At 39.6% G+C, this 22069-nt stretch overlaps 1 protein-coding gene across 2 annotated transcripts in view; it reads left to right on the top strand.

The window, feature by feature from the left end:
* LOC131396074 (retinitis pigmentosa 9 protein) overlaps positions 1 to 16863 on the top strand; it is a 32597-nt gene extending 15734 nt beyond the window's left edge. Inside the window, exons 3-6 of one of the 2 annotated variants that reach the window (XM_058527975.1) lie at positions 1218 to 1347; positions 12998 to 13089; positions 15117 to 15178; positions 15977 to 16863. In XM_058527975.1, the coding sequence (XP_058383958.1) occupies positions 1218 to 1347; positions 12998 to 13089; positions 15117 to 15178; positions 15977 to 16175 (483 nt within the window). In that variant the 3' untranslated portion in view covers positions 16176 to 16863. The remainder of the gene's footprint in view (positions 1 to 1217; positions 1348 to 12997; positions 13090 to 15116; positions 15179 to 15976) is intronic. The other variant, XM_058527985.1, reaches the window with a different exon arrangement.
* The last annotated feature ends 5206 nt before the right edge of the window (positions 16864 to 22069 follow it).

Here is a 22069-nt window from a genome sequence, read left to right as displayed (position 1 = left end):
GCAGATGCCAGTCAGTTCATACACTTTGGGCTTTGGCACAAGCCTGTGCCTTTGTAGAAATTTAATCAGCTGTGTGTTTGTTCCCTGAGAAACTGCAACAGGCCCCTGTGTGTTCCTCAGCAATCACTCCCCTTCTGTCTCGCACTTGTTGGCTGCATCTTCTCAAAGCTCTGCTGCCCCATATGCCTTCTCTGACTCGCCTGGTGCTGGTTTCTTGAATGTCTTCAGCTCAGAGAAGAGTAGGCTCTGATGAGAGTTGAAGCTCATCCAGTCCAGCCTCCTCTGGTGCAGGATTCTGTCCTCCAGCATCCTGGCCACAGTGTTAGTGTCTTTCTGTGGGAGTGAGTGAGACTTAGAGGCGTAGTTAAAGGACAAAGCAACCTTTTCTGTTTGGTAACTTGTAATTAAAAACAGGATTTTTACGAGCCGGCCCCACGGTGTAGTGGTTAAGTCCGGCATGCTCTGCTTCGGCGGCCCAGGTTCACTGGTTCAGATACACCACTTGTCAAGTCATGTTGTGGTGGCGACCTACATACATACTAGAGGAGGACTGGCACAGATGTTAGCTCAGGGACAGTCTTCCTCAAGCAAAAACAAGAGGAAGATGGGCAACGGATGTTAGCTCAGAGTGAATCTTCCTCACCAAAAAAAAAGATTTTTAGAAAATATTCTTCCATTGTGAATAATATTCATGGAAACTGAAAAGAAAAAAGCTCCTTAATTGTAAATGCAGTCCTTCATTGGTGAAAATGCATAGCAGAGATAGAGAAAAGATGACAGTGGCCTTCAAAGGATAATAAGCTATTTTAATATAACATGCCATTTTATTATTCCAGGTAGCTGGGTTTACTTTAATTCTTATACCTTGCCTCATTCCACAAAGATTTTGAGGCAGTGAAACTTTTTTTTAATCTTAGAATCTAATTTACATTAGAATTTGGAGCTCATGAAGGACAGATTTCTTTTCTGCTTCACTAGTAACATTTCTCTAAGAACAGGTAGTTTGTTTTTGTGATATAGTTCTTCTGGTGTATTTCTTTCTGTTTTTTCTGTCAGTTCTAAGTTTGTCTTTCTTTCCAGTTCTTGGGAGGGTTATCAGTGATGACACGGGGATCTCCAGCCCATGAGAAAGCCAGGCAGTGCTGTGTTCTGAAGCAGGTGGGAGAGAATTCCAGTGCCTTTTTGCCATATTGTTTACACGTTTTTTCTTTTTTTAGGAAGATGAGACTAAGCCAGAAGACTGTATACCAGATGTTCCAGGCAATGAACATGCCAGGGAGTTTCTGGCTCATGCACCAACTAAAGGACTTTGGATGCCACTGGGGAAAGAAGTCAAAGTTATGCAGTGTGAGTAAGGAAGAGTTTGAGTAACACTCAATACACGCAGGATATGTACACCAATTGACAAAGCGTGTTTACTTCTTTTAATTAATTGGTTCTCACCACAGCTCTGTTAAAGTCCTGGCATGATCTCTACTAAGGAAGCTGACTAGCATATATTAGTAAGTGGTCTGAGGTAAGAGGCAGAGCAGTGCTTTAACTCCACGGCTTCTGACTCAAGTGCAGTGGTCTTGCCACAGGAGTGTAGCTGCCTCTGGAGTACTCTCCAGTAATATTCCTATAACTCAAAGGTATTCCATGGTAGAAATGCCATAGGGGACAAGGGATGCATTGGAGGGCAGGTCCCTTTGGGTCTTGTCTCAGTCAGTTATCCTCCATCAGTGGTGTTAAGGTTTTATCCCTGTAACCTGAGAGGGCCACAGAGGGTGTCTGGAACAGGTAGAGCTCTGTGTGCACACCCCTCACCCCACCAGAGCAGCAACACCTTCATCCAGCATAAGATGGCATTTTAGGAAAGGGTACTGCTGCCTTTTAAAAGACATTTGTAGAAAGATTATTCATGCACATAATTAAAATAGCACTTCCCAGTCTCCTTTTCTCCATCCCCACTTGAAGCTGTTTTAGTTAGTTATTTTGTTTTTTTTTTTTTTTTTGTGAGGAAGATCAGCCCTGAGCTAACATCCTTACCAATCCTCCTCTTTTTGCTGAGGAAGACTGGCCCTGGGCTAACATTTGTGCCCATCTTCCTTCACTTTATATGGGATGCCGCCACAGCATGGCCTGACAAGCAGTGCCTCCGTACACTTAACCACTACGCCATGGCGCTGGCACCTAGTTGGTTATTTTGATATTTATCTTCATATGTCTAAAGATCATGCTTGTAGTGTGTTGATTTTTCAGGTTTAGGCATTATCTGTTGACATTGTACACTGAAAGATGAGAATTTAACTCTCTCCTGCTCTCACCACACATGTGTACCCTTACTATATCTCATCTTCCCAGAAATAGTTTTATCATAATTTTGGTTAAATAAGTCTTTCATATTTATTTTATTATGATTATATTTAGAGCTGAGTCATAGAGTAAACTGACTACTTCTCCTTTCATGCATCCATCAATGGCCTCCCTCCCCCAGTCGTCTTGTTTTTAGGTTTTGTGTGTGCGTGTGTGTGTGTTGTTTTGTTGTTATTGTTATGATTATTTTTGGTTTCCATGTCCTGATTTCTAATTCAACCCCAAATTCTTCCCAAGCTTGAATCTTAAGACCTTCAAATGCTTGAGGTATACTATCAATTTCATCTTAATGAAAATGGTTGCTCCCATGTTTATCATCCAGAGATCTGCCTTTGCTATGTATTATGAATTGAATGTTTATGTCCCCCCCCCCCCCCCGATTTGTATATTGAAGCCCTAATCCCCACTGGGATAGTATTTGGAGATGAGGCCTTTAGGAGGTAATTCGAATTAGATGAAGTAATGAGAGTGGCTCTCAAGGTGTAGTAAGTTCTTTTTAAAAGAAGAGACACTAGAGAGCTTGCTCTCTTTCCACTGTGTGAGTACACACTGTGTGAGGACACAGCTGTCTGCAAGTCAGGAAGAGAGCACTCATCAGAAACCAACCGTGCTGGCACCCAGACCTTGGACTTCTAGTCTTCAGCACTGTGAGAAAATAAATTTCTGTTGTTTAAGCCACCCAGTCTATGTTTTGTTATGGCACTGCGAGCTAAGACATCATCATTCTGCAGTTTCCCTTAGCCTCTTTCCTGTGTTGGATCTTCTGTTTCCTGTATGTTGAGTTGTCTTTGTTGTTATATTCTCTTATTATGGGGGAGCACATCCTCTTGCAGCTTGCTTTGAAATGGGTTCATAGAAGACAAAATTTTCAAGACCTTACTTTTCTGGAAACATCTTTATTTTACAGATTTTTTAATTTGCCAGGGTATAGAATGCTAGGTAAAAATTAGTTTCCTTGATATAATCTTATATCTAGAAAACCCTAAAGATTCTGCAAAAAAACTGTTGGAACTAATAAATGAATTTGGCAAAGTAGCAGGATACAAAGTCAACACGCAAAAGTCGGTTGCATTTCTATACGTATTGCTGTATATGATGTGAGGTTTAGGTTGGGTTCTTTTGTCTTTTATTTTCTTTTTGCCTATCTAGTTGTTCAAAGACCTTTTTTTTTTTTTTTTGTGGGGAAGATCAGCCCTGAGCTAACATCTGATGCCAATCCTCCTCTTAATTTTTTTGCTGAGGAAGGTTGGCCCTGAGCTAACATCTGTGCCCATCTTCCTCCACTTTATATGGGACGCCGCCACAACATGGCTTGACAAGCTGTGCGTCGGTGCGCACCCGGGATCTGAAGCTGCAAACCCCGGGCCACCGAAGTGAAGCGTGCACACTTAACCACTTGCGCCACCGGGCTGGCCCCCAGGACCATTCGTTGAAAGGAATATTTCCTGTTTTTGAAACACGTCTACTCCTCAGGTATCAGAAGTGTCTGTTGCCATCAATTCCTGAAATTTTAGGGGATTTCATAGTATAAGTTGTAGAGGATTTCATAGTATAGGTTGTAGGGGATTTCATAGTATAAGTTGTATTTTTTTTTTTTCCCCCCTGTGGAATTGCTGGGTCATGTGGTATGTGTATGTTTAACTTTATTTATTTATTTATTTTAAAGATCACTTTATTTTATTTATTTATTCATTTTTTTGTGAGGGAGATCAGCCCTGAGCTAACATCCGTCCTAATCCTCCTCTTTTTGCTTAGGAAGACCGGCTCTGAGGTAACATCTATTGCCAATCCTCCTCCTTTTTTTTTTTTATCTCCCCTCAAAGCCCCAGTAGATAGTTATTATGTCATAGTTGCACATCCTTCTAGTTGCTGTACATGGGACACGGCCTCAGCACGGCCGGACAAGCAGTGCATCGGTGTGCACCCGGGATCTGAACCCGGGCCGCCAGTAGCAGAGCGCGCGCACTTAACTGCTAAGCCACGAGGTCGGCCCTAAGTTGTATTTCTTCTTGACTTTCTTTTCCTAGTGCCTTAGGAGTCAGCTCTCCTGGTCAGCTAAGTTGGTTACCATTTGCCATCTGCTTTCCAGTGTCCCACATTTTGTCACTGTTGTACTTTCTCCCGTTTTCTTTGTCCTTGAGGATTTGTGGTTTTTCTATCATTTTAATAGACTTTTAGAGAAGAGTAAAAGCTAATGTGTGTGTGTTCAAAAAAAAAAAAAAGGATGTCAGCCAGGGCTTGGCTGGGAATAGAGGATCCACTTCCAAAAGGGCTCAGTGATATGCTTGGAAGTTGATGATGGTTTTTGTCATGAGGCCTTATGTTGCCACATAGATCTATCCTTAGAGCTGTTTGAATATTCTCACAACATGGCAGCTGGCTTCCCCCAGAGTCAGTGATCCATGACATAGGAAGGCAGGTCTTTTATGACCTAGCCTTTGAAGTTACACATCATCATTTCTCTAATAACCTAGTTTACACTAGTTAGCATTATGCAGGCTGCAGGGACTACTCGAGAGCATGCTTTCTCAGAGTCAGGGATTATTGGGACCATCTTGGAGACTGGCTCCCACAGCTATTCTTGTTCATAAGTGGGAGATAAAAAGCTGATTGGAAGGTCTAAGTGTGTGAGTAGGGCTTGTTGAGTTTCACTGTAGGGTCATCTTTCTAGTGCAATCAATTGGGGAACCTCTGAGGTCAGTACCTTATAGGTTTTTATTCTTTGGGTGGGTTGTGTTTTCCTAGAGAAGAAGGTCCTCCATGGAGGGTGAAGGCCATGATGCTAGTGTTATGAGAGCTAATTGAGGAAAAAGGCTGGGAAATCTTGCCATCTACTTTTCATTCATTCATGTAATCTATATTTACTGTAGCACCTTGCCTTCAAATGTAGCCGATGTCACCAGAGACCCTATACTTTACCTTTTCCTGACAATAAACTTCCTTCTACCTAGGCTAGGGAAAGTTGCCCTTGGACTTTTAAACAGTCCTCCTTATCATAGCTCCTCTTTCACCTCTACTTCCAGAGCTATCTTGTGCTGCCAATTCCTGAGCTTTTGGAGGTTCTGCAAATAGAAATTGAGTTAATTCTCAGTTCTTTCTTCTGGTGCCTTAGAATTCAGTTTTCTGGGGTCTACTTTTCATTCAGTATTAATCTATCTGTGTTATGACGTCCAACATTTTTTTGCATTTGACTCATGGCTTTTCTCTGTCCTTTTCGGTTTGTGGCTTTTTGAAAAAAGCTTTATTGCATTTTAATTTATATATCATGAAATTCACCTATTTTGAGTGTATAATACAGTGATTTTTAGTAATTACTGTGTGCAACCATTACCATAAATAAGTTTTAGACTTCCCCCCCATTAAGATCCCTCATGGCTATTTCCAGTTAATCCCCATTCCCAGCCTGTCTTTATCAATTTGGCTTTTTGGGATATATCATATAAATTTGTGGTCTTGTGTGACTTTTTTTTTTCAATTAATTTTTTTCCTTTTGCTTGAGCTCCGCTATTTTTTTTTTTTTTTGGTGAGGAAGATCAGCCCTGAGCTGACATCCATGCTAATCCTCCTCTTTTTGCTGAGGAAGACCAGCTCTGAGCTAACATCTATTGCCAATCCTCCTCCTTTTTTTTTCCCCCAAAGCCCCAGTAGATAGTTGTATGTCATAGTTGCACATCCTTCTAGTTGCTGTAAGTGGGACGCGGTCTCAGCATGGCCGGAGAAGCGGTGTGTCAGTGCGCGCCCGGGATCCCAACCCGAGCCACCAATAGCAGAGCACACGCACTTAACCACTAAGCCACGGGGCCGGCCCTCCCTCACTCTTTTTTTTTTTTTAATAATTTTATTTATTTATTTTTCCCCCAAAGCCCCAGTAGATAGTTGTATGTCATAGCTGCACATCCTTCTAGTTGCTGTATGTGGGACGTGGCCTCAGCATGGCCGGACAAGCAGCGCGTCGGTGCGCGCCCGGGATCCGAACCCGGGCCGCCAGTAGCGGAGCGCGCGCACTTAACTGCTAAGCCACGAGGCTGGCCCTCCGCTCTTTTTTTTTTTTGAGGTATAATTGACATACTAATTTCAGGTGTACAACATAATGATTGGATATTTGTATATACTACGAAATGATCACTACAATAAGTCTAGTTAACAGCTGTCATCATAGTTAAAAAATTTTTTCAGATATACTCTTAGCAACTTTCAGATATGCAATACAGTATTATTAACTATAGTCACCATGCTGTACCTTATATCCCCATGACATATTTATTTTGTAACTGGAAGTTTGTACCTTTTGACCCCTTCACCCATTTCCCCCACCCATCGCCTCTGCTCTGGCACCCACTAATCTGTTCTCTCCATCTGTGAGCTTGGTTTTGTGTTTTGTGTTTTTTTTTTTAGATTTCACATATAAGTCAGATGACTTGTTTCATTTAGCATATTTTTGAGGTTCATCCATGGCATAGCATATGCCAGTAGTTTATTATTATTTCTTCCTTCTGCTTGCCTTTGGTTTGGGTTGCTCTTCTTTTTCTGGATTTTTAAATTGAACCTTAGATTATTGATTTGAGATCTTCATTATTTTCTAATATAGTCATTTAAAGCTATAAATGTCCCTCTAAGCACTGCTTTATCTGTATCTCATATGTTGTGTTTTAATTTTCATTCAGATCAAAATACTTTCTAATTTTCCTTGTAATTTCTTTGACCCATGGATTGTTTAGAAATGTATTGTTTAATTGCTACATATTTGCAGATCCCCAAAGTTTCCTTCTACTATTGCTTTCTAATTTGTCTCCTTCGTGGTTAGAGAACATACTTTTTATAGTTTGAATCCTTTTAAATTTATTAATTCTTGTTTTATAGCCTAGCATTTGTTCTACTCTGAATAATGTTCCACGTGAGCTTCAAAAGAATGTGTATTCTGTTGGTTTTAGGGGGTTGAGTGTTCTGTAGATATCTGTTACGTCTAGTTGGCTTATAGTATTGTTCAAGTCTTCTGTTTCATTGTTGATATTCTCTCTAGTTGTTTTATCCCTTGTGGAATATTGAACTCTCTAATTATTATTGTTGCATTGTCTATTTCTCCCCTCAATTCAGGCAATTTTTGTTTCACGTATTTGGGGCTCTGTTGTTAGTGCATATATGTTTATAAGTGTTGTATCTTCTTGATGGATTGACCCTTATATTGTTATAAAATGTCCTTCTTTGTCTCTTGTAACAATTTTTGTCTTAGAGTCTATTGTCTGATATTAGTATATCCACTCCATCTCTGTTTCAATTACTGAAGGTGTATACAGAATACGGTATACAGAAAGTATACAGTATACAGAAAGGTGTATCTCTTTCCATCCTTTTACTTTCAATCTAGTTGTGTCTTTGAATCTAAAGTTTCTCTTGTACTTGGAAAACATGTTTTATCCATTCTGCCAATATCTGCCTTTTGATTTTAGTTTAGATTAATACTACTGTACTTTCAATAGCATACAGAAACTTTGTTCCTATGTAGCTCCTTTCTCTCCCTTTTGTGCTAATATTGTCATACATGTTTATACATTATAAGCCCATCATCGCTGTTTTATAATTATTTCTCTGTGTAGTTGTGTTTAAAAAGCGATAAGACGGCTGGCCCCGTGGCTTAGCGATTAAGTGTGCGCGCTCCGCTACTGGCGGCCCGGGTTTGGATCCCGGGTGCACACCGACGCACTGCTTTTCTGGCCATGCTGAGGCCACGTCCCACATACAGCAACTAGAAGGATGTGCAGCTATGACATACAACTATCTACTGGGGCTTTGGGGGGAGGAAAAAAAAAAAGGAGGAGGATTGGCATGGATGTTAGCTTAGAGCCGGTCTTCCTCAGCAAAAAGAGGAGGATTAGCATGGATGTTAGCTCAGGGCTGATCTTCCTCACAAAAAAAAAAAAAAAGAATGCCTGATGGGCTGGTGGAATGAGAGTTAGGCCTTTAAAAAAAAAAGAGAGATAAGAGAATAAAAGAGTTACCAAAAATATACGGTCTTTTATAATCTGTCATTACGTACTGTCAAGCTACTGGCTCTGACTCCTGGAGACCCTATGAATTGAGTGATGTCCACAATGTCCAATCCTCAACAGCTACTTAGCTTCTGTAGACTCATGCCTATGGCTTCCTTTATGGAGTCAGTCCATCTCATACTTGGTCTTCCTCTTTCCTACTGCCTCCTATTTTCCCAGTATTATTGTCCTTTTCCAAAGAATCCTGCCTTCTCATGGTGTGCCCAAAAGTACGATAGCCTCAGTTTTATCATTTTTGCCTCCAGCGATAATTCAGGCTTAATTTGCTTTAGGACCCACTTGTTTGTCTTTCTGGCAGTCCAGGATATTCATAGAGCTCTCCTCTTAGAACGCCATATTTTAAATGAATCAGTTTTTCTTCTGTCAGCCTTCTTCACTGTCCAGTTTTCACACCTGTTCATACCTATGTAGTTACCTTTGCCAGTGCTTGTATTTCATGTGGATTCAAATTACTGCCTAGTGTCCTTTCATCATTTCAGCATTATTATTATTATTTTTTTTTTTTAAAGATTTTATTTATTTTTTCCCCCCAAAGCCCCAGTAGATAGTTGTATGTCATAGCTGCACATCCTTCCAGTTGCTGCATGTGGGACGCGGCCTCAGCATGGCGGGAGAAGCGGCGCGTCAGTGCGCGCCTGGGATCCGAACCCGGGCCGCCAGCAGCGGAGCGCGAGCGCTTAACCACTAAGCCAAGGGGCCGGCCCAGCATTATTATTTTTTTGTAGGGTAAGTCTACTAGCAATAAATTCTCTCAGATTTTGTTTATCTTAGAATATCTTAATTTCTCCTTTATTTATGAATGATAGTTTTGCTGGGTATAGAAATCTTGTTTGATAGTCTTTTTCTTTCAGCACTTTGAATATGTCATTCCACTGCCTTCTGGTCTCCATGGTTTGTGATGTGAAGTCAGCTGTTAATCTTATTGAGGACTGCTTATATGTGATGAGTTGTCTTTTCTCAATGCTTTCAAAATTCTCTTGTTATCTTTGGCTTTTAACAGTTTGCCTGTGATGGTTCTCTTTGAATTCATCCTACTTGGACTTCATTGAGGTTCCTGGATTTGTAGATCAACGTTTTTCATCAAATTTAGGAAGTTTGGGCCATTATTTTTTCAAATATTGTTTCTGCACTCTCTAGCACTCTTGTTTTCCTGAGATTCTCATTATGTGTATGCTACAAAACTTGATGGTATCCCACAGGTCTCTGATGCTCTGGTTAGTTTTCTTCATTCTTTTTTCTTTCTGTTCCTCAGACTGGATAATCTCAATTGTGACTTATTTTCAGGTTTGCTTATTCTTGTTCTGCCATCTCAAATCTGTTGTTAAGACCCAGTTAATTTTTCATTTTGATTGTTGTCTTTTTCAACTCTAGAATTTCTTTTTGATTCTTTTTTATAATGTATATCTTTTTATTGATAATCTCTATTGGGTTCAGCATCATTTTCATACTTTCCTTTAATTCTTTAGACATAATTTCCTTTAGTTCTTTGAACCTCTTTATAACAGCTGATTTAAAGTCTTTGGCTAGTGAGTCCAATATCTGGACTTACTTTACTGTTTCTCTGTGTGTTTTATAATTTTTTGGTGAAAACTGGACATTTTATTTATTTTTTTAAATTATTTATTGTTTTCCCCCAAAGCCCCAGTAGATAGTTGTATGTCATAGCTGCACATCCTTCTAGTTGCTGCATGTGGGGATGTGGCCTCAGCATGGCCGGAGAAGCGGTGCATCGGTGCCCGCCCGGGATCCAAACCCGGGCCGCCAGCAGCAGAGTGTGCGCACTTAACCGCTAAGCCATGGGGCTGGCCCAGAAAACTGGACGTTTTAGATACTATAAAGTGGTCTGGAAATCAGATTCCCCCTTGTACCCAAAGTTTTTTGTTTTCTTTTTGTATTTTTAGTGACTTTCCTGGACTGATTTTTTTAAGTCTGTATTCCCTGTAGTGTATGGCCACTGAAGTCTCTGCTCAGCTGAGTGGTCAGCTAATAATTTGACAGAGATTTCCTTAAATGCCTTGATCCAAGAAGCCTTCTATGCTTTGCCAAGAGGTTTATGTGTGTGTTATGGCTTGCCTTCAAATGCTCATGCAGTTTACATGTCTGCTTTAGCCTTTAGTGCCTGCTTGTACAGGGCCTCCTGGTGAGGCAGCAGTGAGAGAATAAGGCCTTCACTGTGCATGCACACAGCCCTGCACATGTGCACAGCCTTCTAGCTTCCCAGGATTATGTCAGAATTTTTGAATGCCCTCTATGGACATATGATTCCCCAGATCTTCCTTCTAAATTTTTGGCTGGCTTCTTGTTTACTCAGTAATATCACAGGCATAGGCAGCTGTGATGTTAAACAATTGCAGGTGATTGTTTTTGACAAATATTCTGGGGATAGGGCTTTTCCTGTAGAGTGAACCACATGACCGGTCAAAGAGCAACAAAACCCTGTGTCACTGTGGCTCTGTGCTCGGGGATTAGGGCTTTTTGAGGGGCTCAAAACCCAATCTTCCCCCTTCAGTGGGTGTGAGGCTGCTGCTTTTCATAGCTGTCATGGTTGCAAGGCTGCTGGTTTTCAAGACTATTGTGGAAGTGGGGAGACAAGGTTGGGAGTAGGCCCAATTAAAATGCCAGAATCGTGCTGTTCTTATTAAGGTTCACTAGTTTTTCTTCAATTAATGATCCTCAGATTGTGGCAAGCCTTTGCTTAATTTTCAGGGTTTCAAATAAGTTGATTTGAGCGTATTTGCAACTATTTTCAGTCCTTTTATGGAAGTTGTCACTTGACCATTCCTGAGGTACTTCTTGGTTTATTCGTTTTGAAAAGAATTCTCTTCATGGTCATTTTTATGGAATCTCAGGAATGGAATGAAAGCAGATGAATGTGTTTAGTTTGTCCTCTTTACCCAGTCTACAGCTTTTTTTTTTCAAGTTTGAAAACCATTGCTCTGTTTGATGAAGTGGTTAGTTGCATTTCACTTACCATTTTATAGTTATTTTCACTGACTTAGAAAATAAGAGTGTTTGGGTTGGGACCAGAGTCAGTTTTACCAAGAAGTAAGTGAAGCTTAAGCTTCAGAGTACAAGTACCAAGTTTCAAGTACAAAGCTACTTGTGCCTTTCAAAGGCTTGCAGGGACTGCAGCGATGTGCTAATATGGTCATATGATTTTATAAAATTTGCCAAGGCAAGATATTTATTTTTCCTAAAGAGCCCCCCCCCTCAATAATTTAAGCTCAGGCCCCACAAAACTTGGACTCATCCCAGATGGGATAAAAGACACATATACGTATACATACTTTCATTGATTTTATTGATTGTAGTGTTATCTAGAACAGAGGTTCTCAAACTTTAATATGTCTACAGATCACCAATAAATCTTTTGAAACTCAAATATGTGTATTTCTGCGGTGGACCTAATGCTCTGCATTTCTAACAATCTCCCATGTGTTGCCAATTTTGCTTGTCCATTGACCACATTTTGAATTGCAAGAATCACCTTTCCTTTAACAGTAAGAGTCTTCAGCACAAAGACATTGGTTTGAAGAAATGTAATCTTTTCCTGAACTTTAAATGTTGGGGGAGACAAACACAAGGACAGCTCAGAGGCAAGCAATAAAGAATCCCCAAACTTCATTTTTTTCATTGTTTTTTTCCATCTAACCCTCAAAATTAAAAAGAGAAAAACTTGCCTTCTCTTTCACTACATTCAGTAATTGCCAGCATGGAGCAAAATTGGCTTGATCTTAGCTATAATCCCTATTCATGTTTCCTGACCTCCTCGGTTGGAGCTGCTTAATGTCCAAACACACGGTCTCATTTAGCTCACCATTCTCATCTGACATCCTGATTTGCTTCAAATCCAGATGGTTCTGAGAGGATGAAAACAGGTGAGAGAAATAACAAGGATCTCATCCATTCCTGCTTTGTTCATCACTTAATTTTTCTGACATCTCAATGCCTGATGCCAAGTCCATAGTCACTGAAATTCCACGAAGATGTATGTTTCTCTCTATTGCCCTGGAACTTGTATATTCATTTTCTTATTATGTCTCCTCCCAGCTACTCATCAGGGCATTCTGCTGCATCTAATAATAAACCTCTTTAAGAGGACAATTTCCCTGTTCAGCAGGTAAAGTTGTATTAGCGTGCTGATGGGTTAACATCTTAAGAGAATTCATGATTTTGTTTAGTTAAAAATGATGGATTTGTACAGTGGTTGATTCAATCAGAGAAAGAAGCTATTTGCTCTAGTGTCTAAAATTATAAATGAGAATCAGAGTCACTTGATGAAAAGGTTTAGTTTTTGTAAAATACAGTAAGCTACAGACTAAAAATAAATAAATTCACTCTTTATAGTACTTTTACATTGGATTACTTAACTAATACCTGGTGTGGTAATATTTATTCCTAAAGCTAAAAGATTAAAGGATGCTTGGGAAAGCAGTTTCCCTTTATTTTCTAGGCTCTTACATGGTTCATCCACTGACTGCATTTGCTTTCAGAATTAGAGTTTAATGAAGAAAAACTTTAATATGTTCTACTGATTCTTCATTAAATGAAACTGTATTATCTTACAGAAATATTTCCTTTTTGTTTGTTTTTAGGTTGGCGTTGTAAACGATATGGTCACCGAACAGGCGACAAAGAATGCCCTTTTTTTATCAAAGGCAACCAAAAGTTAGAACAGTTCAGAGTAGTAAGTAGAATCCCATCATGTCAATTTACATTTTTTTTTTTAATTTTTTTAATTGTTCACTTTATTGTTTTTCGTGTGTGTGTGAAGAAGATCAGCCCTGAGCTAACGTCCATGCTAATCATCCTCTTTTTGCCAAGGAACGCTGGCCCTGAGCTAACATCTATTGCCAATCTTCCTCCTTTTCTTTCCCCAAAGCCCCAGTAGATAGTTGTATGTCATAGTTGCACATCCTTCTAGTTGCTGTATGTGGGACGCGGCCTCAGCATGGCTGGAGAAGTGGTGCATCGGTGTGCGCCGGGGATCCGAACCCAGGCCGCCAGCAGAGGAGCGCGCGCACTTAACTGCTAAGCCACGGGGCCGGCCCTCAATTTACATTTATCAGAGATAGTGAATATCAGTGAATCAAGCAGCAATCAGTGAACTGGAAGTTCACATAAAATACATTCCCAGAAGCCTTTTGGTAAAGTATCTGTTGTTAACTACATCTCTGTTCAATTACATTTGTCTGACAGATTAGTTCTTTAACAAAAAACTAACTTCTTATTAAAGCGTTATTTGCTTATAATAGTGATTCTTTTTCTGAGGCAGACATTGTTATTTATTCAATCACCTTTTTTAACTTATTATATAAAAAGTCATGTTTCATAACTAAAATCAAGGTTTTAATTTCCCAGTCTGTATCTAATATTAGATGTCTTTAAATTATAAGCTAGAAGTGTGTAAATTATATATGCTCTTTAGATGACAGTAAAATAGATCTATCCTTTCCTCACTTGAACAGAGTCACCTCTCAGAGGTGTTAGTTCACCATTCAGTAACTGCTTCTGCCAAGTGAAATATGCTGCTATCTGGATGTACTGAGGTTATCAGCATATATCAAACTGGGATCAACAGACATTCTCCAAAGTTTTTAAGAAATTTAAAATACTGTGTTTTCATTTTAATAATCTGAAATAACTTGTTTTGGATGAATTATCCCAATTCTAGGTGGAATATCAATTTTTACAGATAGTTTAAAACAGTTTGGTGATAAATCTGAAAAACTTTCAACATATTCATTTTCTTTTTTGACTCAGAAATCCCACTTCTAAGAATTTACCTTCAGGATATAAGAGAACATCAGTATATACACAACTGTTTATGTATGTATAAGGATAACTTTCATAATTATTTATATATTGGAAACAATGGAAACTAAGGAAAAATAGGAAACTTAATAGTCCAACATATCAACATAAATTACTGTAATATACAAATTATTTAGCCATTAGGAATTATGTTTTAGAAGAATGTGTAATGTCATGGGAAAAGGTTCATGAAAATGTAAGTGAAAAGCAATAGAGTTGTACATATAATTTTTCATAAATTATGAATAATGATTGAAAGAAAGAGACCAAACGTTAATAGTAATTATCCTTGGGTAATGAGGTAATAGATTTTTTTTAATTTATTTTTTTGATAACATCTAAAATTTCTACAATAAACATTCTTTTTTAAAATTGAGATAATTCACATAGCATAACATTTCCCTACATGTATTCTTATTTTTAAGTAATTCAAGTCATTTTAAATTATCTATACTTCCAGACTTTGTTTGGAGTACTTAACTTATATTTTTGTGTACCTATAAATGTGTCATTCCTGTATATATCATTTTGTAATTCACTTATTTTTCTTAATACTGTCTCTTTGTCATCTATTGACATAGAACAAAGAATTACTTCAATATTTCTACCTTGAATAGTATTTCATGATTCCGCCAAGGTTTATTTCCTATAGGATATTTTAAATTATATCCTATATTTTTCTAATTGGAAAATCCTTTTCGTAGCCTCAGTGAGTTTGCAGTGATGGTGACCCTTAGGAAGGATTAGAACATACTGAACAAAAAACTATACCAAACTGGAAAAAAATAACTGGTTTTAGTAACATAGGGATTTAATTTTTATTTAACTAACAGTCCATGAAGCCTAATCCAAACTTAACCTTTTTTTTTTTTGCAACCTTAACCTTTTCTGACCCTTAAGGCACATGAAGATCCCATGTATGACATCATACGAGAGAATAAAAGACATGAAAAGGATGTAAGGTGAGGTCATCCTGATGATAACAATACCCTCTTTAAAGTTTCAAATTACATAAAGTTGGAAACAACTATTGCTGTATTAGATGAGTGGTTTACTAAGTATGGTACTTTGTGAAATATATAGAGGGCAGGAGTAATCACTGAAAAGGCCAGTGTGTGGGGAATGAGCAGGCCAGCCTTGTTCTACTTGAGTTAGCTTAAAGCAGTGGGCTTGGCACAGCCCGCCGACACCACTGATAGTTGATGTTGGCAACCCACATTGTAGTGTCTAGGTCTACTATATGATTGATTCTCTTTCAAGAGATTTAGTTTATCTTCTCTAATGTCTTTAAGGATCTGAGCTATTGCTAAAAATTATTCTTTGACTAATGATTAACATAGGGATTTAATTTTTATTTGTGAATAAAGATAGGGTGAAAAAACAAAAGTTTTTTTCAAATTGGTGGTACTGAGTTATAATTGTTGAGGAGGTAGATCACCTAGTATGAAGTTGAGCAGTGGGGGAATGATTTAGGAAAGTATGCATCTGTTAGAAGTTATAATAGTAAGGACTATAGAAACATGCAGAAATGTTTAGGACAATAAAAAGAAGACAAAATGGTTTGTACACTGGTTACATTAATGTAAAATAGGCCTGGATGTGGACAAGAATGGAGAAAACATGCAACAATAAAAATACATACTGTCTTTAGTAAGGTGGTTATTCATGACATTTTTTACCCTCACTACTGCTCTTATATTTTTATCTAAAAAAATTTTTTTAAGTTAAATATGATTCTTTGGTCAATCTGACATGTTTAGGATACAGCAGTTAAAACAGTTACTGGAGGATTCCACCTCAGATGAAGATGGGAGCAGTTCTAGTTCCTCAGAATGTAAAGAGAAACACAAGAAGAAGAAGAAGAAAGGAAAGCATAAGAAAAAGAAGAAAGAAAAGAAAAAGAAGAAAAAACGAAAGCATAAGTCTTCTAAGTCAAATGAGAGTTCAGACTCGGATTGACAAGAAATTGACTTGTTCAACATTCTCTTCTCAAAAATCAAACCCTGTGGCCAAAGATCAGAGGAATGTGGAATCGGAGAGAAACGAGAGAGAGAGACACCAAGAGAAGAGGATGTTTGGTGTTACTCGTGTGAATTCCCACCTACTTTCCAGTAAAGATGTGACCCACAGGAGAGGGGGTTGTGTCTTCCCGGGTGCTAGCTCTGCACAGTGGCTGATTTCAGGCAGGACATCTTTTTTCAGTGTCCTCCTCCCTGCTGATCACTGCAACTTGTGATTCCTCAGAAATGCCTCTGCCAGGGTGGCTGGACCAAGGAATCTCGGAGGAAGCTCCTCCAGATGCTGCCGCAGCTTCCACACTCCAGAGTGGGGCACTTAATTCCCACAGACTTCAGGCTTGACTCTCTCTGTTGTTGAGGACAATAAAAGCTGATTATTTTTTTTATTTAAAAAATATTCATTTATTTATTTTTGAATCATAATATACTTACATGGTCCAAATTTAAAAGGTACATAAGATTTAATTATGAAAAACCTTTCTCCTCTCTCCCCCAGCTACTCAGTTCCCTTCCCTAATGGCTAACAATGTTACCAGTTTCTTGTGAGATCATCTAGAAATATTTTATATATCACAAGCAAATTTTTTTTTCTCTTTTTTAACATAAAATTACTATACATGCATACTATACACATTTGTCTGCATGGTTTTTTTCATTTTTTAACTCAGTGGTATAAAGCATGTTAGGCCTTGCTGCACACACAAGGCCTGTGTTCACAAACCCATGGCATGATGCGTTGAATTTTTTCAGGGGGGGTGAGATATTCTATAATAACAATGAAAAATCATCTGTTTTACTTGCTTGGATCTTATTGCCATTGTCCCATGATGATTATTCCCAGAATAACAAATTCAGAAAAATTATAACGATATAGGGATTACTTCACTGGGTCAGCTACCCACATCCCAAAATACATCCTCAATCTGTTGGCTACGCACAGCCCACCTGAGAACTTCTAGCTTTGACTGTGCTGCAGCTGAGGGAGCTCAGCAGGCTGGGGTGGTGCCTGCAGCTAGGGGAGGGTGTCTGTCCTTTGCTGAGCCAAGTGGAGTAAGATCTTGCTCGTGAGTGTCCCTCCATCTCCACCAGGGTCTGTTGCTGCTTGTATCATTCAGGGTCCTAGGAACTCACTACTCCCCCTTTCTGCCTCTTTCTTGGGGGTTGGATTCCCCCCTCTTTAAAGAATAACCGATGCAGGCCACGCTGGCTCCTCCTCTGATTCTCTTCAGTAACTGCTCCTAGTCTTGGCCTTAGAAAGTTTATCTAAGTAACACAACCGGTCCAGATTGGAATGGCCAGGACTTATTTCTGAAAACCCTAAGACCAGTTAATTCAGCTATGCCACACACTTATCTTATCCATGGCATCCTAACTCAGCATGCAGCAGAAAATTCTTCCAGGAATTTTCTTTCTCCTGCTGGAATGGAATCCCATTCATGATAAACATATTCTACTACAATATGGAAGAAGAATATTAATGATTCTCAAACTTATCAGGCCTCAAAATCACCTGGAGTGCTTGCTAAAACAGGTTCCTGTGCCCTACTCCTAGAGTTTCAGAATTTCTGATTTACTAGGTCTGGGATGGACTGGGGAATTTGCATTTCTGACAAGTTTCCAAATGATCTTGATGCTCTTGGTCTGGGGACCAGACTTGGAGAACCACTGCTCCGAATGTTTAACCTCTTACTGAAGTCTTCCTCCACTTCCTGCTTTAACTGGAATCTCACCATCCCCTGCAGCCCTTGGCAAATTAATTCCTGTCTCTCGCTTCTCCTTCACTCCAAGTTTCTCTTCTGTTTCTGGCCCTACGTTCTGTGGTCCATCAGTTCAGCCTGTCATCTCCCTTGACCTCTGGTCCTTTTGTGCAGCTCACCCAAAAGAACCTCAAACCAAACTCCTCCCCCTCTGTTCCACTTCCCAGACTGCTAAGCCCATAGAGCTAATCAATCCAGTTTCTTCATCCTAAAATCTCTCCCCTCAGACTCCGTACTCTCCATTTCTATTGAGGAAGGCAAAAGCAGCCACCAGACCTCCCTTTACCAAGGTATCCCATCAACATGTCATCATGGTTGTGGTAGGCAGAGTTGCAAAATGGCCCCCAAGGTTTCCCGCCCAAATCCATAGGACTGTTACTATAACGGATTTTACTCCCATGACTAGATTACGTGACAAGACACAGCTGAACCTTTTCAGAGGGTGATTATTTGGGTGGTCAGAACCAAATCACATGAAAATTTACAAACCAGAGTTTTCTGGCAAAGAGGAAGTCAGATTCCGAGCTTGAGAAAGACGATGTACTGTTTGTAGTGGCTTTATTTTAAAATGAAGGGGCCATATGGCAAGGAATCTGGCAGCTTCTAAGAGCTGAAAGCAATCCCTAGCCGACAGCCAGCAAGGAAATGGGCACTTCAGTCCTACACTTGCAAGGAACTCAATTCTGCTACCAGTCACAATGACCTTGGACATGTATTCTCTAGAGCCTTCAGGTAATAGCCTAGCCATGCCCACACCTTATTTTGGCATTATGAGGTGCTAAGCAGAGAACTCAGTCTAGTCTACCCATATTTTTGACCTACAGACCTGTGCGATAATAAATGGGTATTTTTCACTTTTAAAAAAATTCATAAACTTTTTTTTACAGCAGTTTTAGGTTCATAACAGAATTGAGCAGAAAGAACAGAGCTTTCCCACATAGCCTCTGTCCACACACACCCACAACACCCCCTCCCCACCAACTATCAACACCACAATGATACACTTGTTACAATGAGTATCTTACCCTGGCACCGGTTCCCACAGAGGTTTCTGCTCCAGGAAGTTGTGATTCTCTGAATCTGCCTGTCTCCAATTTTTGGGTCAGCGGTCTGTCCCGTGACCTCAATTCTCTGATGGAGTTAAGAAGATTGGATGATTTTTTAGTTTGCTCAGCCTTTTACTTGTTTTAGGACAGTACAGGACAGAGTGAAGACTTCTAACAGAAACCAGAAGTCAAAGAGTATTGTTTTAAGCCACTACATTTGTGGTAATTAGTGACTGCCCACATGTCTGGAAGCTTCTTGAGGGCAGGGCCCATCTTATTTTATGTTGAATTCTCCACCTTCTAACACAATGCGTTGTGCATAGTGATGTTCAGTGGGACTTTATTAAAAGTTTAGTTACATTCTCCAGTTGGAACATGATTTGGAAGTTGTAGTGGATGCTGTGTTGTGCCACTCATACCTGCCTCCTAACCTCCACCCAACTTCAGGACTAAAGTATTTATTCTCCCAGCTGCTGGGATGATTGGATTGACAGCTGACAGCCTGCAACTGACTTCTCCTTTCCAGGGATTGTTCTTTCTTAAAGATACCTACCCTACCCAAGGTCATGCCTCCTTTCTAGGGGCATACATCCTGTGTCACCATGACTGGTCAGTGCAGGGATATAAGGTGTGGTCTCTTGCCCCAATTGGGACAACTCTGCAGGGTCATCACAGCTCAGGAACTCTCAATGGGATTGGCTAAATAAAGCCTTTGTTGTGACTGCATCACACCCAAACTTCTCCCTCTGCTTAATCATGCTTTCTTTGCCCACCTGAGAGATGTTATTCCCCAAGCACTCCCCATGAAATTTCCTGCACACAAATCTCCATCTCAGAATCTGGTCTCAAGGAATTCAACCCCACAGGGATGCAATAGCCACTTGGGAAAATGAAAGGGTAGGTGTTGTCAGCAGTTACCCTTCCTTTTGGACTCCATTTTCCAAATTTATGCTTGACTTTTCATTTAGCCTCTAGGATCAAGGTTAAGACTCTGAGAAGGATTACAAAGCAGGAAAGTGTTCACTGGTACTATCATCATCCTCTTCTTGTGCTTCCTCTTCCATATACTGGAATAATCATCTTCCCTGCCCTCTAGGGTCCAACATCTTCCTACTAGCCAGAGAGCCCCAGTTATGGTCCCTTTAAGTGCCTTGAGTTAGTTTACCCACACTTCAAACTCCTATTTCACAAGTGTCAAAAAGGCAATAAGATTCAACTCATTCATACTAACACACTAATGAAAAGCCACTCCCTTTAATCTTCTCATGGGGATTTGTAAGTGAACAAATCAGATTGTTGGAATTTCTGGTGGGGAGGAGTTAAGACTAGTGGAGTGCCTTCCTGGTTCCCATAAAAGCAAAGAAGTTGTGTTATCTGGACTCAAGTCTTCCTTACTCTTCAGTTACTCCAGCCAACATTTCTATCTCAGCCTTTCCACTTTAGTTGTGTTCTTCTAGGCTTGCAATGATGGTGGGAACAGTGACCACAAGGCCAAATCTTTTAATCTAAATTGACACTGAGCCATTCATTCACAAATACTTGAGTGCATATGATGCATCAGGCTCTAAACTAACTATTCAAGATACTGTAGTAGATACAATAATCCATGGCCCTACGGAATATATGGTCTCCTTGAGGGTGAGAATGTTGCAAGTCTCATGTGTTATGTCATAAAATGGGCTACGAAAGTGAAAACAAGTGATACTGGAATACATAGGAGTCACATAATCCAGGCTTGGGTAGAGATAATGGTCTGACATGTTTTCGTGGAGTATCGACATCAAATCTTGAAAAAGGGGTTAGGCAAAAAATCATAGATCTTCTCATAAGGCCAGAAATATAAGAGGACGGGCTGGTCCGGTGGTGTAGTGGTTAAGTTTGCATGCTCTGCTTCGGCAGCACAGGGTTCATGGGTTTGGATTCCGGGAGCGGACCTACACACAGCTCATCAAGCCATGATGTGGCGGCATCCCACATATAAAATAGAGGAAGATGGGCACAGCTGTTAGCTCAGGGCTAATCTTCCTCAGCAAAAAGAGGAATATTGGCAATGGATGTTAGCTCAGGGGCCAATCTTCCTCACCACCACCACCATCAACAACAACAAAAAAATATATATATATCCTTACTAACATATATATATATATATATATATATATATATATATGGTGACATATATGTATATATATATATGGTGACATATATATATATATATGAGAGGACATTTTCATCACAGGGTAACTCAAAGGCAGCATTAGGTGGACCCATCCATACGTATCGCTATACTGTCCATACTATAACCCAGAGAGCCTTTCTTGGAGACACCTCCATTCTCTCCCACAGTTGCCCTGTTCTTTCAAATAACTTTGAGAGAGCCTTCAACCACATATAAACCTTTTTGGCACCTAATCACAGACTTAACCTGTACAATTTATTAAGAAAAAATTGGTTCATCACTGGATGATCATCACAAATTGATCATCCAGGTCCTAGGTTCTGAGTATAAAGAACTTTTGTTTGCCTAAAGCTTCATTTCTAGGAGTACACACTAGTTGGAAGTAAAGAACATATGATACTACAACCCATCCCCCTAGTCATATCCATGAATGGATCTACTATGTGCCTGGTCTCTGTTTATAAAAAATGGGTAAGGCAGAGTCTCTATCCGCAGTGTAGTTCCTGTTTATGGGGAATCCTTAATCTATCTATTTTGTCCTCAAATCCACCATCCTTTCTCCCTTACCTAGAGATCCCTGGAGATTACAAGACTGAAGCATACATGGCAGAAGTATTCATGCATGACTCAATTCTACGGGTGTTCTTAGTGATGTGGTTATTTTAAGAGAGGAAGAAAATGCTTAAGAATCACATGCATATGCAATTCAATTTATTTGCTGTTTTACAATTTAGAATTCCAAAGGCTTTATAATGTCACATTTTCTTAACTTGTCTGTAGGTATAATAGCTTTATTAGTTCAAATTAAGAGAGAGATCACATGCTCCAAACCATCATGACAATGGAATATTTAGCT

This window comes from Diceros bicornis, chromosome 3 (genome assembly GCF_020826845.1).
Source record: "Diceros bicornis minor isolate mBicDic1 chromosome 3, mDicBic1.mat.cur, whole genome shotgun sequence".
Lineage (NCBI taxonomy): Eukaryota > Metazoa > Chordata > Mammalia > Perissodactyla > Rhinocerotidae > Diceros > Diceros bicornis.
Note: the sequence above shows the minus strand (reverse complement) of the source record. Positions and strands in the feature narration are given on the sequence as shown.